Below are 16,456 nucleotides of genomic sequence, written 5' to 3' on the forward strand. Positions count from 1 at the left end.
TGCAGTAGCCGTGAACGTTGGCGAGGACGATCGAGGAAGCGATGAACGGACCAGTGAATATACAACTGAAGAGGCAGCTACTACCTATCGTACACGACGACGAAGCTTCGACGAGGACGAGCTGACTGAAGAGCTACTCCGCATCTGCGAGCCATCAGCGTCGCTGTTTCAGCTGCATCGCTATGCGTTTGACAAGCTGAAGATCGAGATCTCCTCGTCCGAATTGCTCCGACTTCTGCGCGCATCCAGTCAGTTCCGCATCCGAACGGTGCACCAAGCGTTCCCAGCAGATACGCTTCGCGTGATTAACCCGTCCGCTCCGCGGGCTGGCGACGTACACCTCAGGAATGGCGACCCTCGTATAGCGACGTGTACGTGTCGTCCAGGGTCGTTCCGCTCCCAAGCTCCGTGCGAATCCTATTCGTGCGTCATGCCACACGCGATTGTCATGTCCAGCACTTCAACAGAGTTGCACCTGGATGACTCGGCTCCATCGTCGGCCGTTCTTCAAAAAATCCCGGACGACTTGACCGACATCATTACAGCAGCACGCGCAGTGTACGACCGAGTCGACGAATCGGGGTCGGAATCGGGATCGGACTCGGAATAGCGAGCTAAATGTAAAGAGTGATGACCACTTTGTTGCCCACTTTGTTGCCCAGATTTGTAAATAATTTACCACTAATTCGCGAGTTAGCCCCCACTAAAAATGAGCAAGAAGGTGGTGCTGGAAGAGGAGGAGTATGTGGACGCGCTAGGCCAGATCATCGAGCGCGACTTCTTCCCGGACCTGCCCAAGCTCAAGCGGCAGACAGAGGTGCGTTCTAGCATCGACCCACCATTATAAACACCCTCATAACGCCAATATAAACCCCGTTTTAGCTGCTGCGAGAGGAAGAAGGAGGAGTCCCATGGACGGACACGACGCTACGCGCTGCGAACACTCGAGGCAATGCGTCAGTACGCAGCAGCGCAAGCGGCACGGGATGGGACCAGCCCACTCCTCAGTCGGGAGAGTCTGCTGTTGACGCTACGCAAGAGAGTGATGCTGCTGAAGCTGATGCCAAGGCTTCCATGACGCTGAACCACTTTGTGGCGACGCACACGTCTGAGGACAATGAATCGTTCGCGGAGCTACAAGAGAAGGCGGTGATAGACCACCAACGACGCTACCATTGGGCTTTCGATGACGACAAGAAGAGAGGCGACCCGAAGCTGCACTTGCTGACGAACGGAACTTGGATCTCAAAGGAGCAGCGACGAATTGCAGATGAAGCGTGCGCACCAAAAGGTCTGATTGCAGTTCATTTAAACAGGTTCGGCTTAATTTGCTCGCAAGGGACTGAACGGTTTGGTGAAATGCAGGACCGAAGGATGACAGACCGAGTGCTCCTGAAACGTGGAGGTTTCGTGCAAGAAATCCTCTGCTCTTTCCACCTGAACTGGAAGCTACGCGAGATATTTGTCAGGTGCGTTTTTCCTGTGCTTAGCAATGAGGTCAGCGTTTGTATTGGAGTCTCACGATTGTTTTAGGTTGAGCCAGGCTCTGGGAACCAACTTCTGCTTGAAAATGGTGTGAAGTCACGCTCAGGGCGTCCCCCGCGGGCCGGAAAGAAGACTGTCTACGCTAACTCCAGATTTTCATCCCAAGAAACAGAAGTACGTATCTGTGCTGCATGTACTGGTCTGCTAGGATTCTAATATGTGGAATGCAATTGCTCTACGACTGCGTTTAGCTAAGTGAACCCGGTAGCCGCGATGTCTTATCGTCGACACGAAAGGATTACTCTTTAGTTCCAATGACGCCAGTCATTGCTCCGGGTGTGGATGCGAGTCCGCTGATGACATGGGGAGATATTGAAGGAACCCCGAGAATTTTAGGATCACGAGCGACACCAGGTGCGTGGAGGAGTGTTGTTTGCGCCTAAACAGCGTTTAACCTCCTGTCGTTGTTTCATTGTTTTTGTGTAGAACGCATTTTGAGTACTCCTAGTTTTGAGATGCGCGATACTTCAAGTCGAGAGAAGCTAGCGGGTCGGCTGGAATCGGAAGCTGTACGTGTGGCGTATTGAGGTTTTGCTCTTGAATTGGAATGAGTTTTCAGCATTGGTCTAATCTCGTTTACTTGCTGCGGCTTGCTCATTACTTAGCGCCGTCGTAGCTCGAGCTCCCGGATGTCCGGTATCAAGACGCCCTCACGAAAGAGGCCGAAAAACGACCAAACCCCGGTATGTCAGAGCATTCGTGCCAGAATGCCTAGTGTTCGATCGGTACTACGTACTCCCGTAGGCTCAGACGCGCAGTTGCGAGCCAGCTATTCTACGCCTCTACGACCACCGCGCCATTCGAAGTCCAGGTCCAAGACAAGGAAGACGAGTTGATATATTTGTACGGAAACAGGAGGTGACTGAGCAAAACCTCATTATAGATCCATCAGTATCTATGAATACGCTTGGATCGACGTGGTGCTGGAAAACGATACAATGTTTTCCTGTGTACTTTGGCACAGGAAGCCAACCGAGCTGTCTACACCGTCGATAGAATCCCAAGACACGAACGCGATGGCTATCATCGAAGAGGTTTACAAGGCTGTAGTGGTAGGCGGGGGTCCTGCTGGAATCGGCGTGTTTGTTCGAGCAGCTCGCGCAGGCTTAATGCCTCGATTGATGAATCCTGAAATGGTGGGCACCGCTAAAGACATCGAGATCAGCACTCAACTTGGATACAAGCAGATGGGCGTGGCTGTTCTTCATGCCGGTGACGCCAAAACCTTCGGTGGTGGCAATTTGGGGGAGTACATCATCAACTCGAATACATTCGCGTGCAGTCTGCTAGCCAGTGTTTTGGACGAGAAACCCGACCTGGACCCACCCGAGAGTATCAAGAACACGTTTCTGGAGAAAGCGCGCGTGCACGAAAGTGCCAAACGACTTGAAGAGATTGGTGCCGCGCCCGGAAACCTGACGGAGATCGGACACTTCCTTCGTCATGTTGGAGCCTGTCTGATCGAAGAGATCAACGACAAAGCTCCTGACACAAGTAAGGTTCTGCTGACCACGATTGCTACCAAGTATGAAGCTCTGGAGAACGGGATTATTCGTATTGAGGCTCGCAACACCAATGGCAGTGATGACACTGTAATACTTCACACTGAGCACCTCGTGTTGGCCATGGGAGGTACTCAAGAACTGCCATCACTCGACAACCCCGCTTACCACTCAAAGTTATTCGCTTCAGATGTGTGTCTCCGTGAAGATGGCTTTGCAAGACTCAAGGAGCATCTTCTCGCGCAGCCAACAGGCGAACGGAAAGTGTGCATTGTAGGTGGATCCCACAGCTCCTTCTCGGTTGCTTGGCTGCTTCTGAACAGGTTCACGGACCCAAAGCCAATCACCACAAGAAAACCTTCAACAAGCTCATCCAGTCCGAAGAAACTCGCTTCATCGGACCCAAAGAAGGCTAAAGAGGAGGGTGAGACCGCTTTAGTCATGCCGCACCTCGCGTCGATCGGTGCCCCCGTGACAGCCACCGCACTCGTTTCCCCGCTCACCATCACGAAATGCGAGACTACAGGTACTCCCGTCAAGGTGAAACGCACATCGCTTACTAGTACCAGCGGTGACAACCCAGCTCCGAAGTCGACCATTTTCAACGCCAAGGACATCATGATACTGCATCGATCTCCGATTCGGTGCTACTATGGGACGAAGAAAGAAGCCGAAGCTGATGGAGCGGACGCCAGTCGCGTCGATCGCTCCGGGTGCGTGAACACCTTCACGGGGCTACGCGAGGACGCGAAGAGGCTATTCAAAAGCGTGACAGCTGGGCGCGAGATGCGCGTGAGGCTCTTCCAGGTGAATCAACAGGGCTCACAGGCTATCACCGACAAAGCGTACGCAGCCGCCGGCGCCATCGTTTGGGGTGCCGGCTACAAGACAAACCTGCTCCCGGGATTCGACGAAGCGGGGAACTCTCTCACTTTCCGCCAAGAGAACGGGGTCGTGAAGCTCGACAATAAGGCGCGACTGCAGCTTCTCGCCCCATTCAAGGGCAAGAGCCCCAGTGTTCTAGGTGTCGGACTGGGTTTCAGTCTGCGTTCAGCAGTGGACGAAATGGGCACGGAGACGCGTGTGGACGGTGTGACAGTCTACCACCGTCGAGGCGCATTGCTGGTGTTAGAAGCTCTCTTCGGCCCTGAAGTCTTTGGCACCAGCTCCAGCTTCGAAGAGATGGTGGAGAAGGTGAGCGCTTAGCATCAGATGCATCCGGTGGCTCAACGCGCTGATCTTTACTTATTCTCTGGGGATGTGTGCGTGATTGCAGAACGAGAAGAAGAAGCGCGAGGCACAGGCGCTCAGGGCCGAGAGGTCCGAAAAGTGAGTTCCCTGTCTTCGGTTTGCAATTCATGCGGTACACTTACAGACTGACCGACCGCCAGAGGATTGGTGTCTTCCTTGGTTTCGTTTCTGCGGCTGTAGAGCGCGACTTGCTGCGGCGACTTCCGACGGAGAGCAAACTCCGACATCCCCGGTGAAGAGCCATCTCCCTCGTAGCAGCAGCGTGACAACCGTGCACTCCCCAGCCAAATTGGCGTCCTCGGTACGGCCCACGTTCTTGCGCCACGAACGCATTGTCAATGCCTCTGATTAGTATTCCTCGTCCCATTTTGCTAGACGGCAACGACAACGGCTGGCCGCAACGCGTCACCGGCAATCGCCCGACGAAGCCCGTCGAAACCTGCAGCTGCGGCGGACAAGAAGTCGCCCAAGAAGAAGGACTCGGCGCCGACCAACCCACCGGTGAAGCTGTTGCTGCTCCGGCGCCGCGCCTCCGCCGACGAGGCCGCAGCCGCACATTCGACAGCTACGGCGGATTCGGCAGAGCCTGTCGAACTCTCTTCCACTGCCGATCCGGCAGCCATTGCGGCGCACTGCGCCGCAATGGCCGTCGAGACTAGTTATTTTGACCCCACCACTCACTGCAAGTAGTTGGCGCACCTTTCTCCACAAAACCCTGCGTCCCTTCCGCATCTTCAACCCAGAGACATACATTTATCAAGTGTATATGGCAGTTGAGCCCACGCACGCCAAGACTTTTGCGGTTGCTAAGTCGAAAAACAGAAAGTTTGAAGTTGATCTATGGAACGTGCCAGTAAAACTCAGATCCATCCAAGGCAACTTGCTACCTCATGCCCAGACTGAAATCTGCGGGGTCGTTCACGCGCCGTCCATCCACCCGCTAGAGAGCGCCGAGTCCGCGGCGACCCATGGAGCTCGCGATGCGCCGCCGAACCTTCTGCGGCAGGTCGCACCTGCACCGCCTCAAGGCAGAGCGCTCGAGCATGTCCAAGCTGGACGACGAGCACCAGCACCACCAGCAGCTCCACACCAAGCCGTCGCTGCCCAGCCCGCGACCCATCCGGCTGCTGCACGAGAGCGCCATGGCCGAGCTCTTCCAGGAGCAGCTGAGCCATCAGTCGCGCTCTGGTCGCCGACGTCCCGCGTGCTCCTTCTCCTCCTCGCACTCGTCGTCCGAGTCGTCGACGGCCTCGCTGCGGCGACTGCTCGAAGAGTCCGAGGAGCAACTCGCGCGCGCCCTCGCCCAAGCAGAGGACGCCACGGTTGACGCCGCCCAGCTGGACGAGCTCGGCGCCCGAGTTGCCGCCTTCTCCGCCGCGTCGTCCTTGCTCCGAGCGAGCATCTCCAGCAGCGTGTTGCTTGGAGGTGGCCCCGACTCCGACCGAGACGGCTTCGAACCGGAGCGGCCGGACCTGCCCATCATGAGCTCGTCCGCTCCTGCGGCTACGGGCACCAGCGTCACCGCCGTGGACGCAGTCGACGGCTTCGACACGGCCAGACGGCGCGAGTGCCAGATCTGCTTCGAGAAGCTGGACGCACTGCAGGCGCACGTGTGCGTGGCATGCTGCGGATCTTTCTGCGCCAACTGCACGCGCTGGTACATCGAATACAAGGTGCTGGAAGGCGAGGTCTCGCCCAAGAAGATGGTGTGTCCTGCCCCACAATGCACGCGACCCTTGTCCGAGGACCTCATTGAAGCGATGGTGTCCCCTGACACGTTCTCCAAGTACAAGAAGTTCCTCAAGAACCAGAAGGTTGGCATCCGCTTCTGCCCCCGCGCTGGATGCTGCGCCGTCTTGGACGAGCCGCTCAACTCGTCGTCGCGCAGAGTCAAGTGCCAAGCCTGCAGGGAGGAGTCGTGCATGCGGTGCGGTGGGGATTTCCACAAGATCCCGACGTGCCGTCGCGTGGAGAAGCGTTTCGGCCGCTGGAAGAAGCGGCACAACGTCCGAGCATGCCCCAGCTGCAAGGCTGTCATCGAAAAGCAGGGAGGCTGCTCGCACATGAAGTGCTTCCAGTGCGACCAAGAGTTCTGCTGGTCCTGCCTGCGCCCGTGGGACAACCACAACGAAACGTTGTGTCTGCCGCTGAGCTTCCTGCGCTCCAACAGCCGCAAGTACGGTTGCTGGGCCCCGATGCGTGTTGTCACCAAAACGACAATCGTCGGCGTGGCGACGGTAGCCGTTGTCGCCGGAGCAGGACTCGCCGTCGTCGTACTGCCGCCAGTGCTGGGCTTCCAGTACGCCAAGGACGCGTATCGGCGCCACAAGTACATGCGCGCCTCGTATCTCCGCATGACGAACGGAGACGCCTATCTTCGTTATCACTAACGATCTCGCTCGCTTCGAAGAGCGCAGATCAGCCCAGCGAGCCTTGTTCGTGCTTCGTTGTGTCGTTCCTTGGATCCGTCTTCAACTGGTGCTGTGTCTCACTTCAACTCGCCGCTGCCGCGGCATCTTTTGGTCCAAAAGCTTATGTATCTGCTGCATGTTGCTGCCTAACTTAATCAAAATACACGTCCACATCCACTTCACATCCACCACCACAGAAGCACGAACTCGGGAAGCAACAACATCTTGGGACGTCGGAAACATATCGGGCCACAAAGAGCCGTTCAAAGCATTTAGTTAACCGTCAAAAACAAAGGAAGGGCCAGAGTGGGTTCTCTCACTCTCCGCTCCTCCTTCTCACTCCATTGACGCTATGCGTTTTTCCTTGGGAATCTTGGGGCTGGTCAACGTCGACCAACGTCCTCGCTATCGACAGCAGACGCTTACGCCTTCTTGAAGGCCTCGGCGATCGTCTTGATCGAGTCGATGTCCACTGCAGAACCACAATAGATATCATCAATACATATAAACTACCAACAGTATTGCATGAATTGCTGAAGGTTACGCACCGCGCTCGCCACGCTCGCCGTTGGCCCACTTGAAGCCGGCGAACTCGACGTTGGAGCGGGCCTCGACCGTGCTCTTGACGGGCTCCTTGAGGGCCGCGCGCAGCACACCAGCCGACTTGTTCACGTACTGCAGGTACGACACACCCGCCATGCGCCAGAGCGACGTTCCCTTGCTGGCCATTGTCTCTTGAGGTCTGTCTGTCTGCTAGAGGATCTGAAGCGCTTGTTAGACGGTTGTGCCGAGGGGGGCAGCACAGCCACAGGTGGTGTCGGCGGTCTGCAATTCATTTTTGAATCGACGGACCTTTTTCTCCAATATAGTCCGTCCACTCACATTTTTAGGTGCGTCACAAATTGGCGCTAAGCAATTTTGTGTTCTGGTGGTGGGCGAGCTCACTTCGACCAGTGACCAGCCAGCCAGACCGATGCTGTCGCCGTCCGCCAGCGCCGGCGTGAGCCTGCTGCTCGTGGCCGTGGGCGTGCTGCTCTACCTGTCGTCGCACCCGCGCACGCTGCCCCGAAATGCTGCACCAGCCATCGACTCGCCCAAGCGCAAGGCCAAGAAGAGCCCGCGCAAGCCTCAGGACAAGCCCAGCGAGCCCAAGCCCATGACCGTCCGCATCCTCTACGGCACGCAGACCGGCGCCTCCAAGAGTAAGCTGCTGGTGCTGGTAAAACTGCACGATAATTATGATATTTCCTTACTAATTGCACGCTAATTTGCTGCAGCCATGGCCGAGACGCTGGAGAAGACGCTGTTCGCGCTCAACATCTCCGGCTTCCACTTCCAGACGAGTGTGGTCAACATGAAGGACTACGATCAGGACAACCTGGAGCAGGAGGCCATCGTAGTGGCCATCCTGTCCACCTGGACGCACGGCAAGCCGCCCGAGGACGCGCGCGTGTTCTGCAACTGGATCACGGATATGACGCAGGACTTCCGCGTGTCCAAGTCGTGGCTCAACGGGGTGCAGCACGCTGTGTTCGGCCTGGGCAACGCCGAGTACGACGAGGACTATGGCACGGCGGCGAAGAACCTGGACCGCGAGCTGTCCGAGCTGGGCTCGCCGTCCCTCGTGCAGTTGGGTCTGGGTGATGACAATGTCGACCAGTTCCAGCAGTTCGACGTGTGGATGGACAACCTGGTCGCCGCCATGTGTGAGTACAGCTCGGAGAAGGCTGTAGCGGCGCTGAAGAAGAGCCGCAGCCCTGTGAAGACCGAGAAGGCTGGGAAGAAGGAGTGGCTGTCCCAGAAGGAGTTCCGTCGTCAGAAGAGGGCGAAGAAGGCCGAGGCCGCTGCCGCCAATGGAGAGGCGGTGGAGCTCAATGAGGAGGATCTGATGAACGAGCAGTTTCTGGTGGATGACTTCTCCGACGATGAAGAGCAGAACCAGCAGAAGACCAACGATGACGACGGCATGGTGGACGTGGAAGACATTGGAAAGTCGATGAAGGAGTCGGAGGCCGCCAGTAAGTCGCGTGAGATGGTGACGCCGATGCAGCGTAAGGCGCTCACGAAGGAGGGCTACAAGATCATTGGCACGCACAGCGCCGTGAAGCTCTGCCGATGGACGAAACACCAGCTGCGTGGACGTGGTGGCTGCTACAAGCACGCCTTCTACGGAATTACAAGCTACCAGTGCATGGAGACGACACCTAGTTTGGCTTGTGCCAACAAGTGTGTGTTCTGCTGGCGCCACCACAAGAACCCGGTTGGCCGCGTGTGGCGCTGGAAGACGGACGACGCCGAGACGCTCGTCAAGGGCTCCATTGAGCGCCACCAAAGCATGATCAAGGAGCTGAAGGGACTTCCCGGACTGATTCCTGCGCGCTGGGATGAGGCCTTCACTGTGCGCCATTGCGCTTTGTCGCTCGTAGGCGAGGCCATCATGTACCCGCAGATCAACGAGTTCTGCAAGCAGCTCCACAACCGTCACATCTCGTCCTTCTTGGTTACCAACGCCCAGTTCCCGGAGAAGATCGCGGCGCTCAACCCGATTACGCAGCTGTACGTTAGTGTGGACGCCGCAACGAAGGAATCGCTGCGCGCTGTCGACCGCCCGCTGTTCAAGGATTTCTGGGAGCGGTTCCTCGCCTGCTTGAGGGAGCTCAAGCACAAGGGCCAGCGCACGGTGTACCGCTTGACGCTGGTCAAGTCGTACAACATGGAGGAGCTCGACAACTACGCGGAGCTCATCAACATTGGCCAGCCCGACTTCATTGAGGTGAAGGCCGTGACGTACTGTGGAAAATCGGACGGTTCCGACTTGACCATGAAGAACGTGCCTTGGCATGAGGAAGTGCGCGGATTCTGCTCGGCTCTGTGCGACCGTGTGAGCGGCGAGTACGCCTTGGCGTCGGAGCACGCGCACTCGAACTGCGTGCTGATTGCCAAGAAGAAGTTCTGCCGCGATGGTGTGTGGCACACGTGGATCGACTACGAGCGTTTCCACGAGCTCGTTGCCAAGTACTACGAGGATGGCACTCCGTTCACTGCTGACGATTACACGGCCCCCACGCCGCACTGGGCTGTGTACGACTCGAAGGAGCAGGGCTTTGACCCTGTCGAAACCCGCTTCCGTCGTACGAAGGACGGCAAGGTTGTCGAGTTTGCGTACCAGTCGACTGAGTCGGGCTGCGGTTAAGCTTACGAGTGGGTTAGAGACTACATCATCTATCCGCGCGAAACTATTGAATCCAATCGACCGCTTTTCAACACGCCTCCCTTCATCTTCGTTTATTCGTGCGTTATTGTGGTAGCTGATGAGTCTACGAGAGCGACCTGAAGACAAACTGGCACTCGAGCACTCCGTCTTCCGGGCAGTCTGTACAATGCAGAGCGTTGTAGATATTGGTACGACCGAACTTCGCACGAAGGCTGTCTGGCCGTAGCGTTTTGGCTACTTGGACGTCGAAAGGACCGCAGAGCTCACGGAATCGCCTCACAATGTCTTCGCCCCGAACTTCGAGCGCTAGACACGGCGATGAACACATGTACTTGAGCATTTCCTGTCGTGTTTGGCACAAGACACTGGTCAGCGGCACCCTAATGCACTCCACAGAGTAACGCGATACGTACGTGGTATTGGCGCACAACACCTTTGTAGATCTGGAAGAGCTCGTCCGCCTCGTTCATCTGCAGATGAACGAGCTTCATCGCTGATACCTCAAAACCCGCTGCCACGATCGCGTCCAGTACCTCACCCACACGAGCTTCGCGGATCAGTCGAGGGCGCACTAGACACAGCGTGCAATTGTCCAGTACGGCTGTTGTTGGGAAGGCATTGCTTGGAGTCGTTCCAGGGCAGAGACTGTCGAGCCCCCTGCTAGCAATTAGCACTACGTCAGCAAGTCCAGCCCCTGCCAGCTTCACTTGGGCGTCTTGAAGCTCTTTTGGGGTAGGAAGCCTCACTTCAATCAGTACGCAAACATCGCTGAGTAGTGCTTGTTGCTGGTTGTTGTCAGTGATGGCCCCCAGAGACTGTAGTGTCATTAGGTGAGGCTTCTGTAGCTGTACCATCCGCAGATCTCGGACCAGCAGACCGCTCTGTTCGATGAGCTGAATGATGCGACCCATTTGGGAGTACCCGCTAGGTGTGACGATGAAAGTGGCTTTGTCTTCTCGCTGTCGAAGCATCTGCCGAGTGAACTCGTTGGCAGGCTCTATGATCGTGAGCTGGCGCGAGTACCTGCGTCGTGAAGCAGTGTCAAAAGATGAGTACAAAAGCGATACCAGCCAAGACTTTTCCCTTTGTTCAGGCTTACACGGTGACAGAGCCTCCAACGTAGAGGTCGTCGAGGTTGACGGTGGGGATCCGGATGCGCTTCAAGAAGATTTTTCTCGTTTTCCGCTCCACCTACAAGAACCAGAACGGGAACCACACAAGAGACCATGAAATTATCTTCTTAGTGCCGAACTCGAAAACTCTGATGGACGTACGAGCTCGACAGTGTTATCTCCGTGGTAGTGCATGATGTAGCCCTTCTTCAGGCCCGACTGCGGGTCATACCATTCCAGGAAGAATGCCAGCTCCTGCTCTTCATCCATAGCTGCTCCAACTACCGAGTAAAGTGGCGCCGGCTAACGCCTTCAAAAGTCGACTATTTCCGTCGGGGTATAACTCCTGCAGTCTTCCACGGCGCGACGCTTTTCATGCGGCGGATCTTCCAGAATCTTTCATGAAAAGGCACACCTCAGTCTCCATTTTGCGTTTAAGAGCTAACGCGCAAGGTTCCGAACGAAATTTACAGTCGCCGAAAGCTACGGAGGTGAACTATGAGGTGAGCTCATGCGAGTTTGCAGTACTATGTCATTGTTGGGGCTAACGCAGCTACGTTTGTGTATGGCGCAGTGACGTGCTCGGGGCGCAGTACCTGGTGCTGCCCACTGAGGCGGAGCAGATCGTGGAACGACTGCAAGAGCAAACGCCCGAGCAGATTGGACGGTCTACCCAATGGCTCGAGCACCACCATGCAATGGAGAAGCTGAACCTGCAGGCGCACCAGTCGGCGCAACGCAAGCAAGACAACTTCGTGGTGGAGAGTTTGCTGACCTTCGACAAGTTCCCGACTGTCATCAGCAATTTGCTGTCTCTGGAGCTGTGGAAGGCGAACGTGCTGCCGTTGCTGCGCTGTCAAGACAAGGACGCTGCGTCCTTGCGACTCTATTTCGTGGTATATCACGAGGCCACGTTAACCAACTTGCTCGAGGTCGCGTTCTTCCATGAGCATGTAGTGGAGAGCCTCTCAGACGACCTACTGCTGGAACTTGTCGACTACTGCATGCGGAAGCTTTCGTGGCTGGTTGGTCTCCCGCGCGAGCGCATTACCGAAGGTACGATCTTCCATAAGACTGGGTCGGAATTGGTGCAAATGGTGCAAGCCCAAAGCCCCCGCGAAGAGCTTGAGCGCCAACGGATGGAGATCGAGTTCCGCGTTGCGGTGCAGACTGTCACCATCTTGCGCTACGTGGCCGAGAGACTTCAAGCACTCCCACTGAGTGTTGTGTCGCGTCTTCTGGACAAGCACGACGCCTTGCTCACGCTCGTGGCACTTGTTGAAAACCCGCCATGGACGCATAAGGCTGTCGTCAAGCTACCAGCGAAGAAAGACGACGCTAGTGATCTGAGCCCGAGGGCTGAAGTCAAGTGGAAGAAGTTCGTGGACCAGAAGTGGATCACAGTGGAGCCTAGTGACCTCCTCGCTCTCACGACGACCGAGGCACAAGTCTGGCTGGCTATTTACTATCTGCTATGCACCAAGTCAGCGCGTGAGCACTATGAGGTGACCCAGTATCGGAAGGACCAGCTACTACGCATCCGCAAGTACCTGAATGAGCTGCTGGTGGACCAACTCCCTCTACTAGCTGACGTTCAGAGGTACTTGGATGAGCTGGCCATCGTACAGGTGGGAAGCACGTCTGTATTGGGGAAGAATGGTCTGGTGATGGAGGCTGTGCCCTATCTGCGTGATCGCATTGTGCGGACTTTCCGTCCAAAGTACCAAGAACTCGCTCAGGAGTTTGACGAACTCAGTGTAAGCTTCAGTCGTGGGGAAGATCTCAAGGCACTGGCGGAGCTGTACCAAATGGATGGGATTGAAGAGCTTCTCGAAGGCGGAAGCGGAGCAGGCAATAACAACGCAGAAAGCGGTGATGAAGAGGAAGAAGAAGCAAATGGTAACGAGAACAACTTGGCACAGCTCACGCCGACGCGCGTCAGGCTCAAATTCTTAAACTTTCCGCTTCAGCAGCGCATGGGTTCGACCAAGAAGCCACTGATTGTGGAGCTGGATGACGATGAGGAGCCAATACAGAGCAACCAAGCTGACCTCGTGGAAGTCGAGTATGAGGTGGATCTGAAGAGCCAAAAGACGATGGAGGGCAAAGCGCTGCAGTATCACCGCTTCCGTCTGCACAAGAGTAAGAAAGCAACAGACGTGGGGTTGATTCAGAGCCACGCCTCGGTGAGCGCGCAGGTTTGGTTTTCAGGAGTGGAAACTTCTCGTGAACATGACCTGAAGTTGTCCTGCGACGATCTTCAACTCCCTGAAATCGAGAAAGCTGATGCTGGTCGATCGAGGTTGTGGAAGCAGATCGGATCACTCGAAGAAGCGAGCCTCGTTGTTGTGCAGTGCCAATTCATCGAGGATGCAGACCAAACTGTAGATGAGTGTATTTCCTACGGATACCGCCTCGGCGCACTCTACCTAGCAGTCCCATTCTAAAGACACTGTATAACTTTTCCTCACTCATCGAAAAATGCACACGTGCCTCACTGTTGTTCAAACCGGAAAGCGTGCAGCATGTCCACGACTGCATCGAGGCTGATGCGCTTGCTGGGCTCGTAGCAACACATATGCTGGATCAGGCTCCACTGTAGATTAGTAAATTTCTTGGAGCGAGGTGGCAGCGCTTTTCGCTTAGTCACGTGAAACTTCACCGCTGCCTCGGGTAGACCAGCCCAGGGTAAGTCGCCACTGATAAGCTCAAGAATACACATTCCAAAACTATAGACGTCCGACATCACCGTGGGCTCTTCGCCCTTGAGGTATTCGGGGAATGGTCTCCACATTGGCATGGGCGGGGTGTTGGTCGTGTCCGGATTGCGCCAGCACACTCTTACCAAAGTCGCCAAGTTTAATGGCTTCAGTGCCTATCATGAACGTATTCCCCTTCAGATCGCAGTGGATTAGTCCTCGCTCGTGCAGATACTTCAGTCCGATTCCTGCTTGGTTCAGGCATTGCATAATGTCAGCAGGATCGCCACCGTTCTTGTCGTAGTTGTCGCCCCGAAAGTTCAGAGAAGTCGATTTGGCTGGCTCGCATAGGAAGAAGGGTGTCCCGATGTGGCAAGCTCCGTATAATTGAACCACGTTCTGGTGGTTTAGCATGAACCAATGGTCCGCCTCCCGCTGGAACAACTTTATCGCGTTGCTTGTTGGCGGCAAACCTCTCCCAACCTCCAGAACCTTTACCGCAACGTCTGTATCAAACCATTTGCCATAATACACGTCGCCAAAGCCAATGCGTTTATCCAGAACTACCTCGTAAGGTGGGATGAACCAGCTCGGGATGGCTTCAGCGCCTTCCCCTATCGTATCCAGCACTGAGAGCGCCTGCGACATTGCCTCCAGAACAGAGTTGGGGTAGGAGCTGCGGCGCTTGTGAAGCTCAAACTGAAGCAGCACTTGCGCTTCCATCCTGGACTTGGGATCACTTAGCTGTCGCTTCAACTCCTCCGTGTTTTCCAGGTATGCTTGAAAAGCACGGAGCTGCTCTCGACGATCCTTGTTCCGTCTGAGCTGCCAGTCATGAACATCTTGAGCATCATGAATGCCACCGCGTGGTGCAGGAGTCGGAGATGACGCCGATGTAGGGGGTATTTCAGGTAGAACCAGAAGACGATCAATCTCGCGGTGGAGGATAACGATGTTCTGGCCTGCTGCGCGAGATGCGCAGTAGCTGGCAACCACGTTGCTGCTCAACTGTTCTGTTCCAGCATTTTGCCGAATAAGTCGATCGTAGAAAAGATCTAAGACGTATACGAATCCATTCGTAGCGCTGGTAGCTTCCTCACGTGATTGGATTTGCGCGCGAAGGACTGTCAGACGGTCAAATACGTCCTGGGGCATTGATCCAATGGTCTCGAGCATCTCCCTGCACCTGCGTTCCAGGAAGGGTATCGCCCTCGCAACTGTTAGGTTCATTTTTCGCACGATGCAACCGTCAACACTGGTTGGAAGGACTTCGTGTGCTTCGCTTGGTAGGGGGTCCAAGCTTTCTCTCGAATCTACAGCGTAAGACCTAGCTGGAGCTCTGACAAATTGTTGCAGTTGATGTACAACATACCATATGGTCACTCTCCTTTCAGGAATCCTCACGCACATTCTATTTACCAAGTCCCACTCGCATTCGCTTAAAAAATCTGGACGTTCCTGTGGCAACACAAGAAGCTTTTCATCACCGCTTGAGGACTTCCATTGGCGAGTGTTGTAAATGGCCAGCCCAAAAGCGAAAATATCGTTCGGCACACTCCACGTGGGGGAATTCAGCTTTAGCACATTATCATCTGCGCTGGCTCGTGGAAGTAAAGCTGTTAATGCATCCATGCTAAATGTGTTCACCGCGCGACGGATTAACAAAGCTGAGGTTTGCCTTTCGATTGGGACCAGCCCTAGTCCAGTCAGCACACCATTAACCGTAACGTGGGGACGAGTCAGTAGTCTGGTGTTTTCGAAGTTCTTGTATCCAAGCTCGCGTTCATGCAGATACTGAAGCCCAAGGGCCCATCCAAGCAATGGCTCCCACGACTGCGCGTTTACATGGTTGGGAACCAAAGGCTCCGCGAGCTCATGCACGACGAATGGATTCTTGCCGATATGGCAGGCGCCTAACATCTTAGCCACATGGGGGTGATTGAGATCTGCCCACACAGTTGCCTGGCGCAGACACGCTTCTTCTTCCTCCTCCCAGGTCGCAAGATCTCCCGATCCTGTCTGCAAGGCCTCTCCAGTCATACACTTGCTCACTCGAACATCATGCAGATAGCAAACCCCGTTCTCAGACAGCAGGTCATTCGGGGACAAGAACCAGCTTGGAGGATCTTCTACAAGTGTGATCCCAGAGTGACGCACCACCTCATCGTATACGTCCGACATGACATCGAGCTCCTCGGGTGTGAGGATATTGTGGTACGCAGCAGTGTCATGCTTCAGAACCGTTAGCAGCTCCATTTGCTGCGCCTCATCACCCATGAGCTCCAGCAGACGCTCCTTGTCGCCAAGAATTTCCTGGAACCAGGACACCCCTCAAGCCCCATAACCTCCACGTAAGACTCCACCACCCTCCCAAATCGAAGCAAAATGCCCACGACGTGTCCGGTCATCGCCAGCTTGAGCAGCACCCTCGTCTCAGATTCGTAGGCGATTAACTGACCGCTGAGATTCAAGCCCCGACGGCAAACTGGGTGATTGAGCACGAAGTCATTACGCAGAGCCACCAAGTAGTCCCCCAGTCGGTCTTGTGTCCAGATGACTTTATCTGGGCGGTTGCTTCGGTCCCACCGATTCGGTCGAGCTGGTCTACAGGTCGCCGGCGAAATCGAACTAGTTTGATCTATCTGATACCTGCTTCTGGTGCTCCCGTCCAATTGCAGTGGAGTTCCGCCTTCGAATGCGCCGTTACTCAGCATGTTTACAA

At 55.5% G+C, this 16,456-nt stretch overlaps 7 protein-coding genes across 7 annotated transcripts; 5 read left to right on the forward strand and 2 right to left on the reverse strand.

The window, feature by feature from the left end:
- Positions 1 to 709: 709 nt before the first annotated feature.
- PHYSODRAFT_392116 (hypothetical protein) lies at positions 710 to 2,375 on the forward strand (the record flags this gene model as incomplete). The annotated part of the gene is made up of 7 exons (XM_009517457.1): positions 710 to 817; positions 883 to 1,291; positions 1,366 to 1,473; positions 1,544 to 1,659; positions 1,782 to 1,899; positions 1,972 to 2,054; positions 2,151 to 2,375. Coding segments are annotated over 7 exons (1,167 nt in total), but the record flags the coding sequence as incomplete, so codon positions are not given.
- A 186-nt stretch (positions 2,376 to 2,561) lies between these two features.
- PHYSODRAFT_468950 (hypothetical protein) lies at positions 2,562 to 4,380 on the forward strand (the record flags this gene model as incomplete). Its single annotated transcript, XM_009517458.1, has 2 exons — positions 2,562 to 4,241; positions 4,324 to 4,380. The coding sequence occupies 2 exons, from the start codon at positions 2,562 to 2,564 to the stop codon at positions 4,378 to 4,380; spliced, it is 1,737 nt and encodes a 578-aa protein (XP_009515753.1).
- An 886-nt stretch (positions 4,381 to 5,266) lies between these two features.
- Positions 5,267 to 6,688, forward strand: PHYSODRAFT_294033 (hypothetical protein; the record flags this gene model as incomplete). The annotated part of the gene is made up of 1 exon (XM_009517459.1): positions 5,267 to 6,688. The coding sequence occupies one exon, from the start codon at positions 5,267 to 5,269 to the stop codon at positions 6,686 to 6,688; it is 1,422 nt and encodes a 473-aa protein (XP_009515754.1).
- Positions 6,689 to 6,936: 248 nt separating this feature from the next.
- Positions 6,937 to 7,480, reverse strand: PHYSODRAFT_284277 (hypothetical protein). The gene is made up of 2 exons (XM_009517460.1): positions 7,258 to 7,480; positions 6,937 to 7,181 (listed from the first exon to the last, which is right to left on the reverse strand). The coding sequence occupies exons 1-2, from the start codon at positions 7,436 to 7,438 to the stop codon at positions 7,132 to 7,134; spliced, it is 231 nt and encodes a 76-aa protein (XP_009515755.1). The 5' UTR covers positions 7,439 to 7,480; the 3' UTR covers positions 6,937 to 7,131.
- Positions 7,481 to 7,988: 508 nt separating this feature from the next.
- On the forward strand, positions 7,989 to 9,902 carry PHYSODRAFT_260361 (hypothetical protein; the record flags this gene model as incomplete). Its single annotated transcript, XM_009517461.1, has 4 exons — positions 7,989 to 8,415; positions 8,436 to 8,515; positions 8,571 to 9,821; positions 9,867 to 9,902. 4 exons carry the CDS (start codon positions 7,989 to 7,991, stop codon positions 9,900 to 9,902), a joined length of 1,794 nt encoding a protein of 597 aa, XP_009515756.1.
- A 124-nt stretch (positions 9,903 to 10,026) lies between these two features.
- Positions 10,027 to 11,305, reverse strand: PHYSODRAFT_322150 (hypothetical protein; the record flags this gene model as incomplete). The annotated part of the gene is made up of 4 exons (XM_009517462.1): positions 10,027 to 10,266; positions 10,337 to 10,946; positions 11,023 to 11,114; positions 11,198 to 11,305. The coding sequence occupies 4 exons, from the start codon at positions 11,303 to 11,305 to the stop codon at positions 10,027 to 10,029; spliced, it is 1,050 nt and encodes a 349-aa protein (XP_009515757.1).
- A 302-nt stretch (positions 11,306 to 11,607) lies between these two features.
- PHYSODRAFT_466843 (hypothetical protein) lies at positions 11,608 to 13,482 on the forward strand (the record flags this gene model as incomplete). The annotated part of the gene is made up of 1 exon (XM_009517463.1): positions 11,608 to 13,482. A coding segment is annotated over one exon (1,875 nt), but the record flags the coding sequence as incomplete, so codon positions are not given.
- Between the last annotated feature and the right edge of the window lie 2,974 nt (positions 13,483 to 16,456).

This window comes from Phytophthora sojae, assembly GCF_000149755.1.
Source record: "Phytophthora sojae unplaced genomic scaffold PHYSOscaffold_1, whole genome shotgun sequence".
NCBI lineage: Eukaryota > Oomycota > Peronosporomycetes > Peronosporales > Peronosporaceae > Phytophthora > Phytophthora sojae.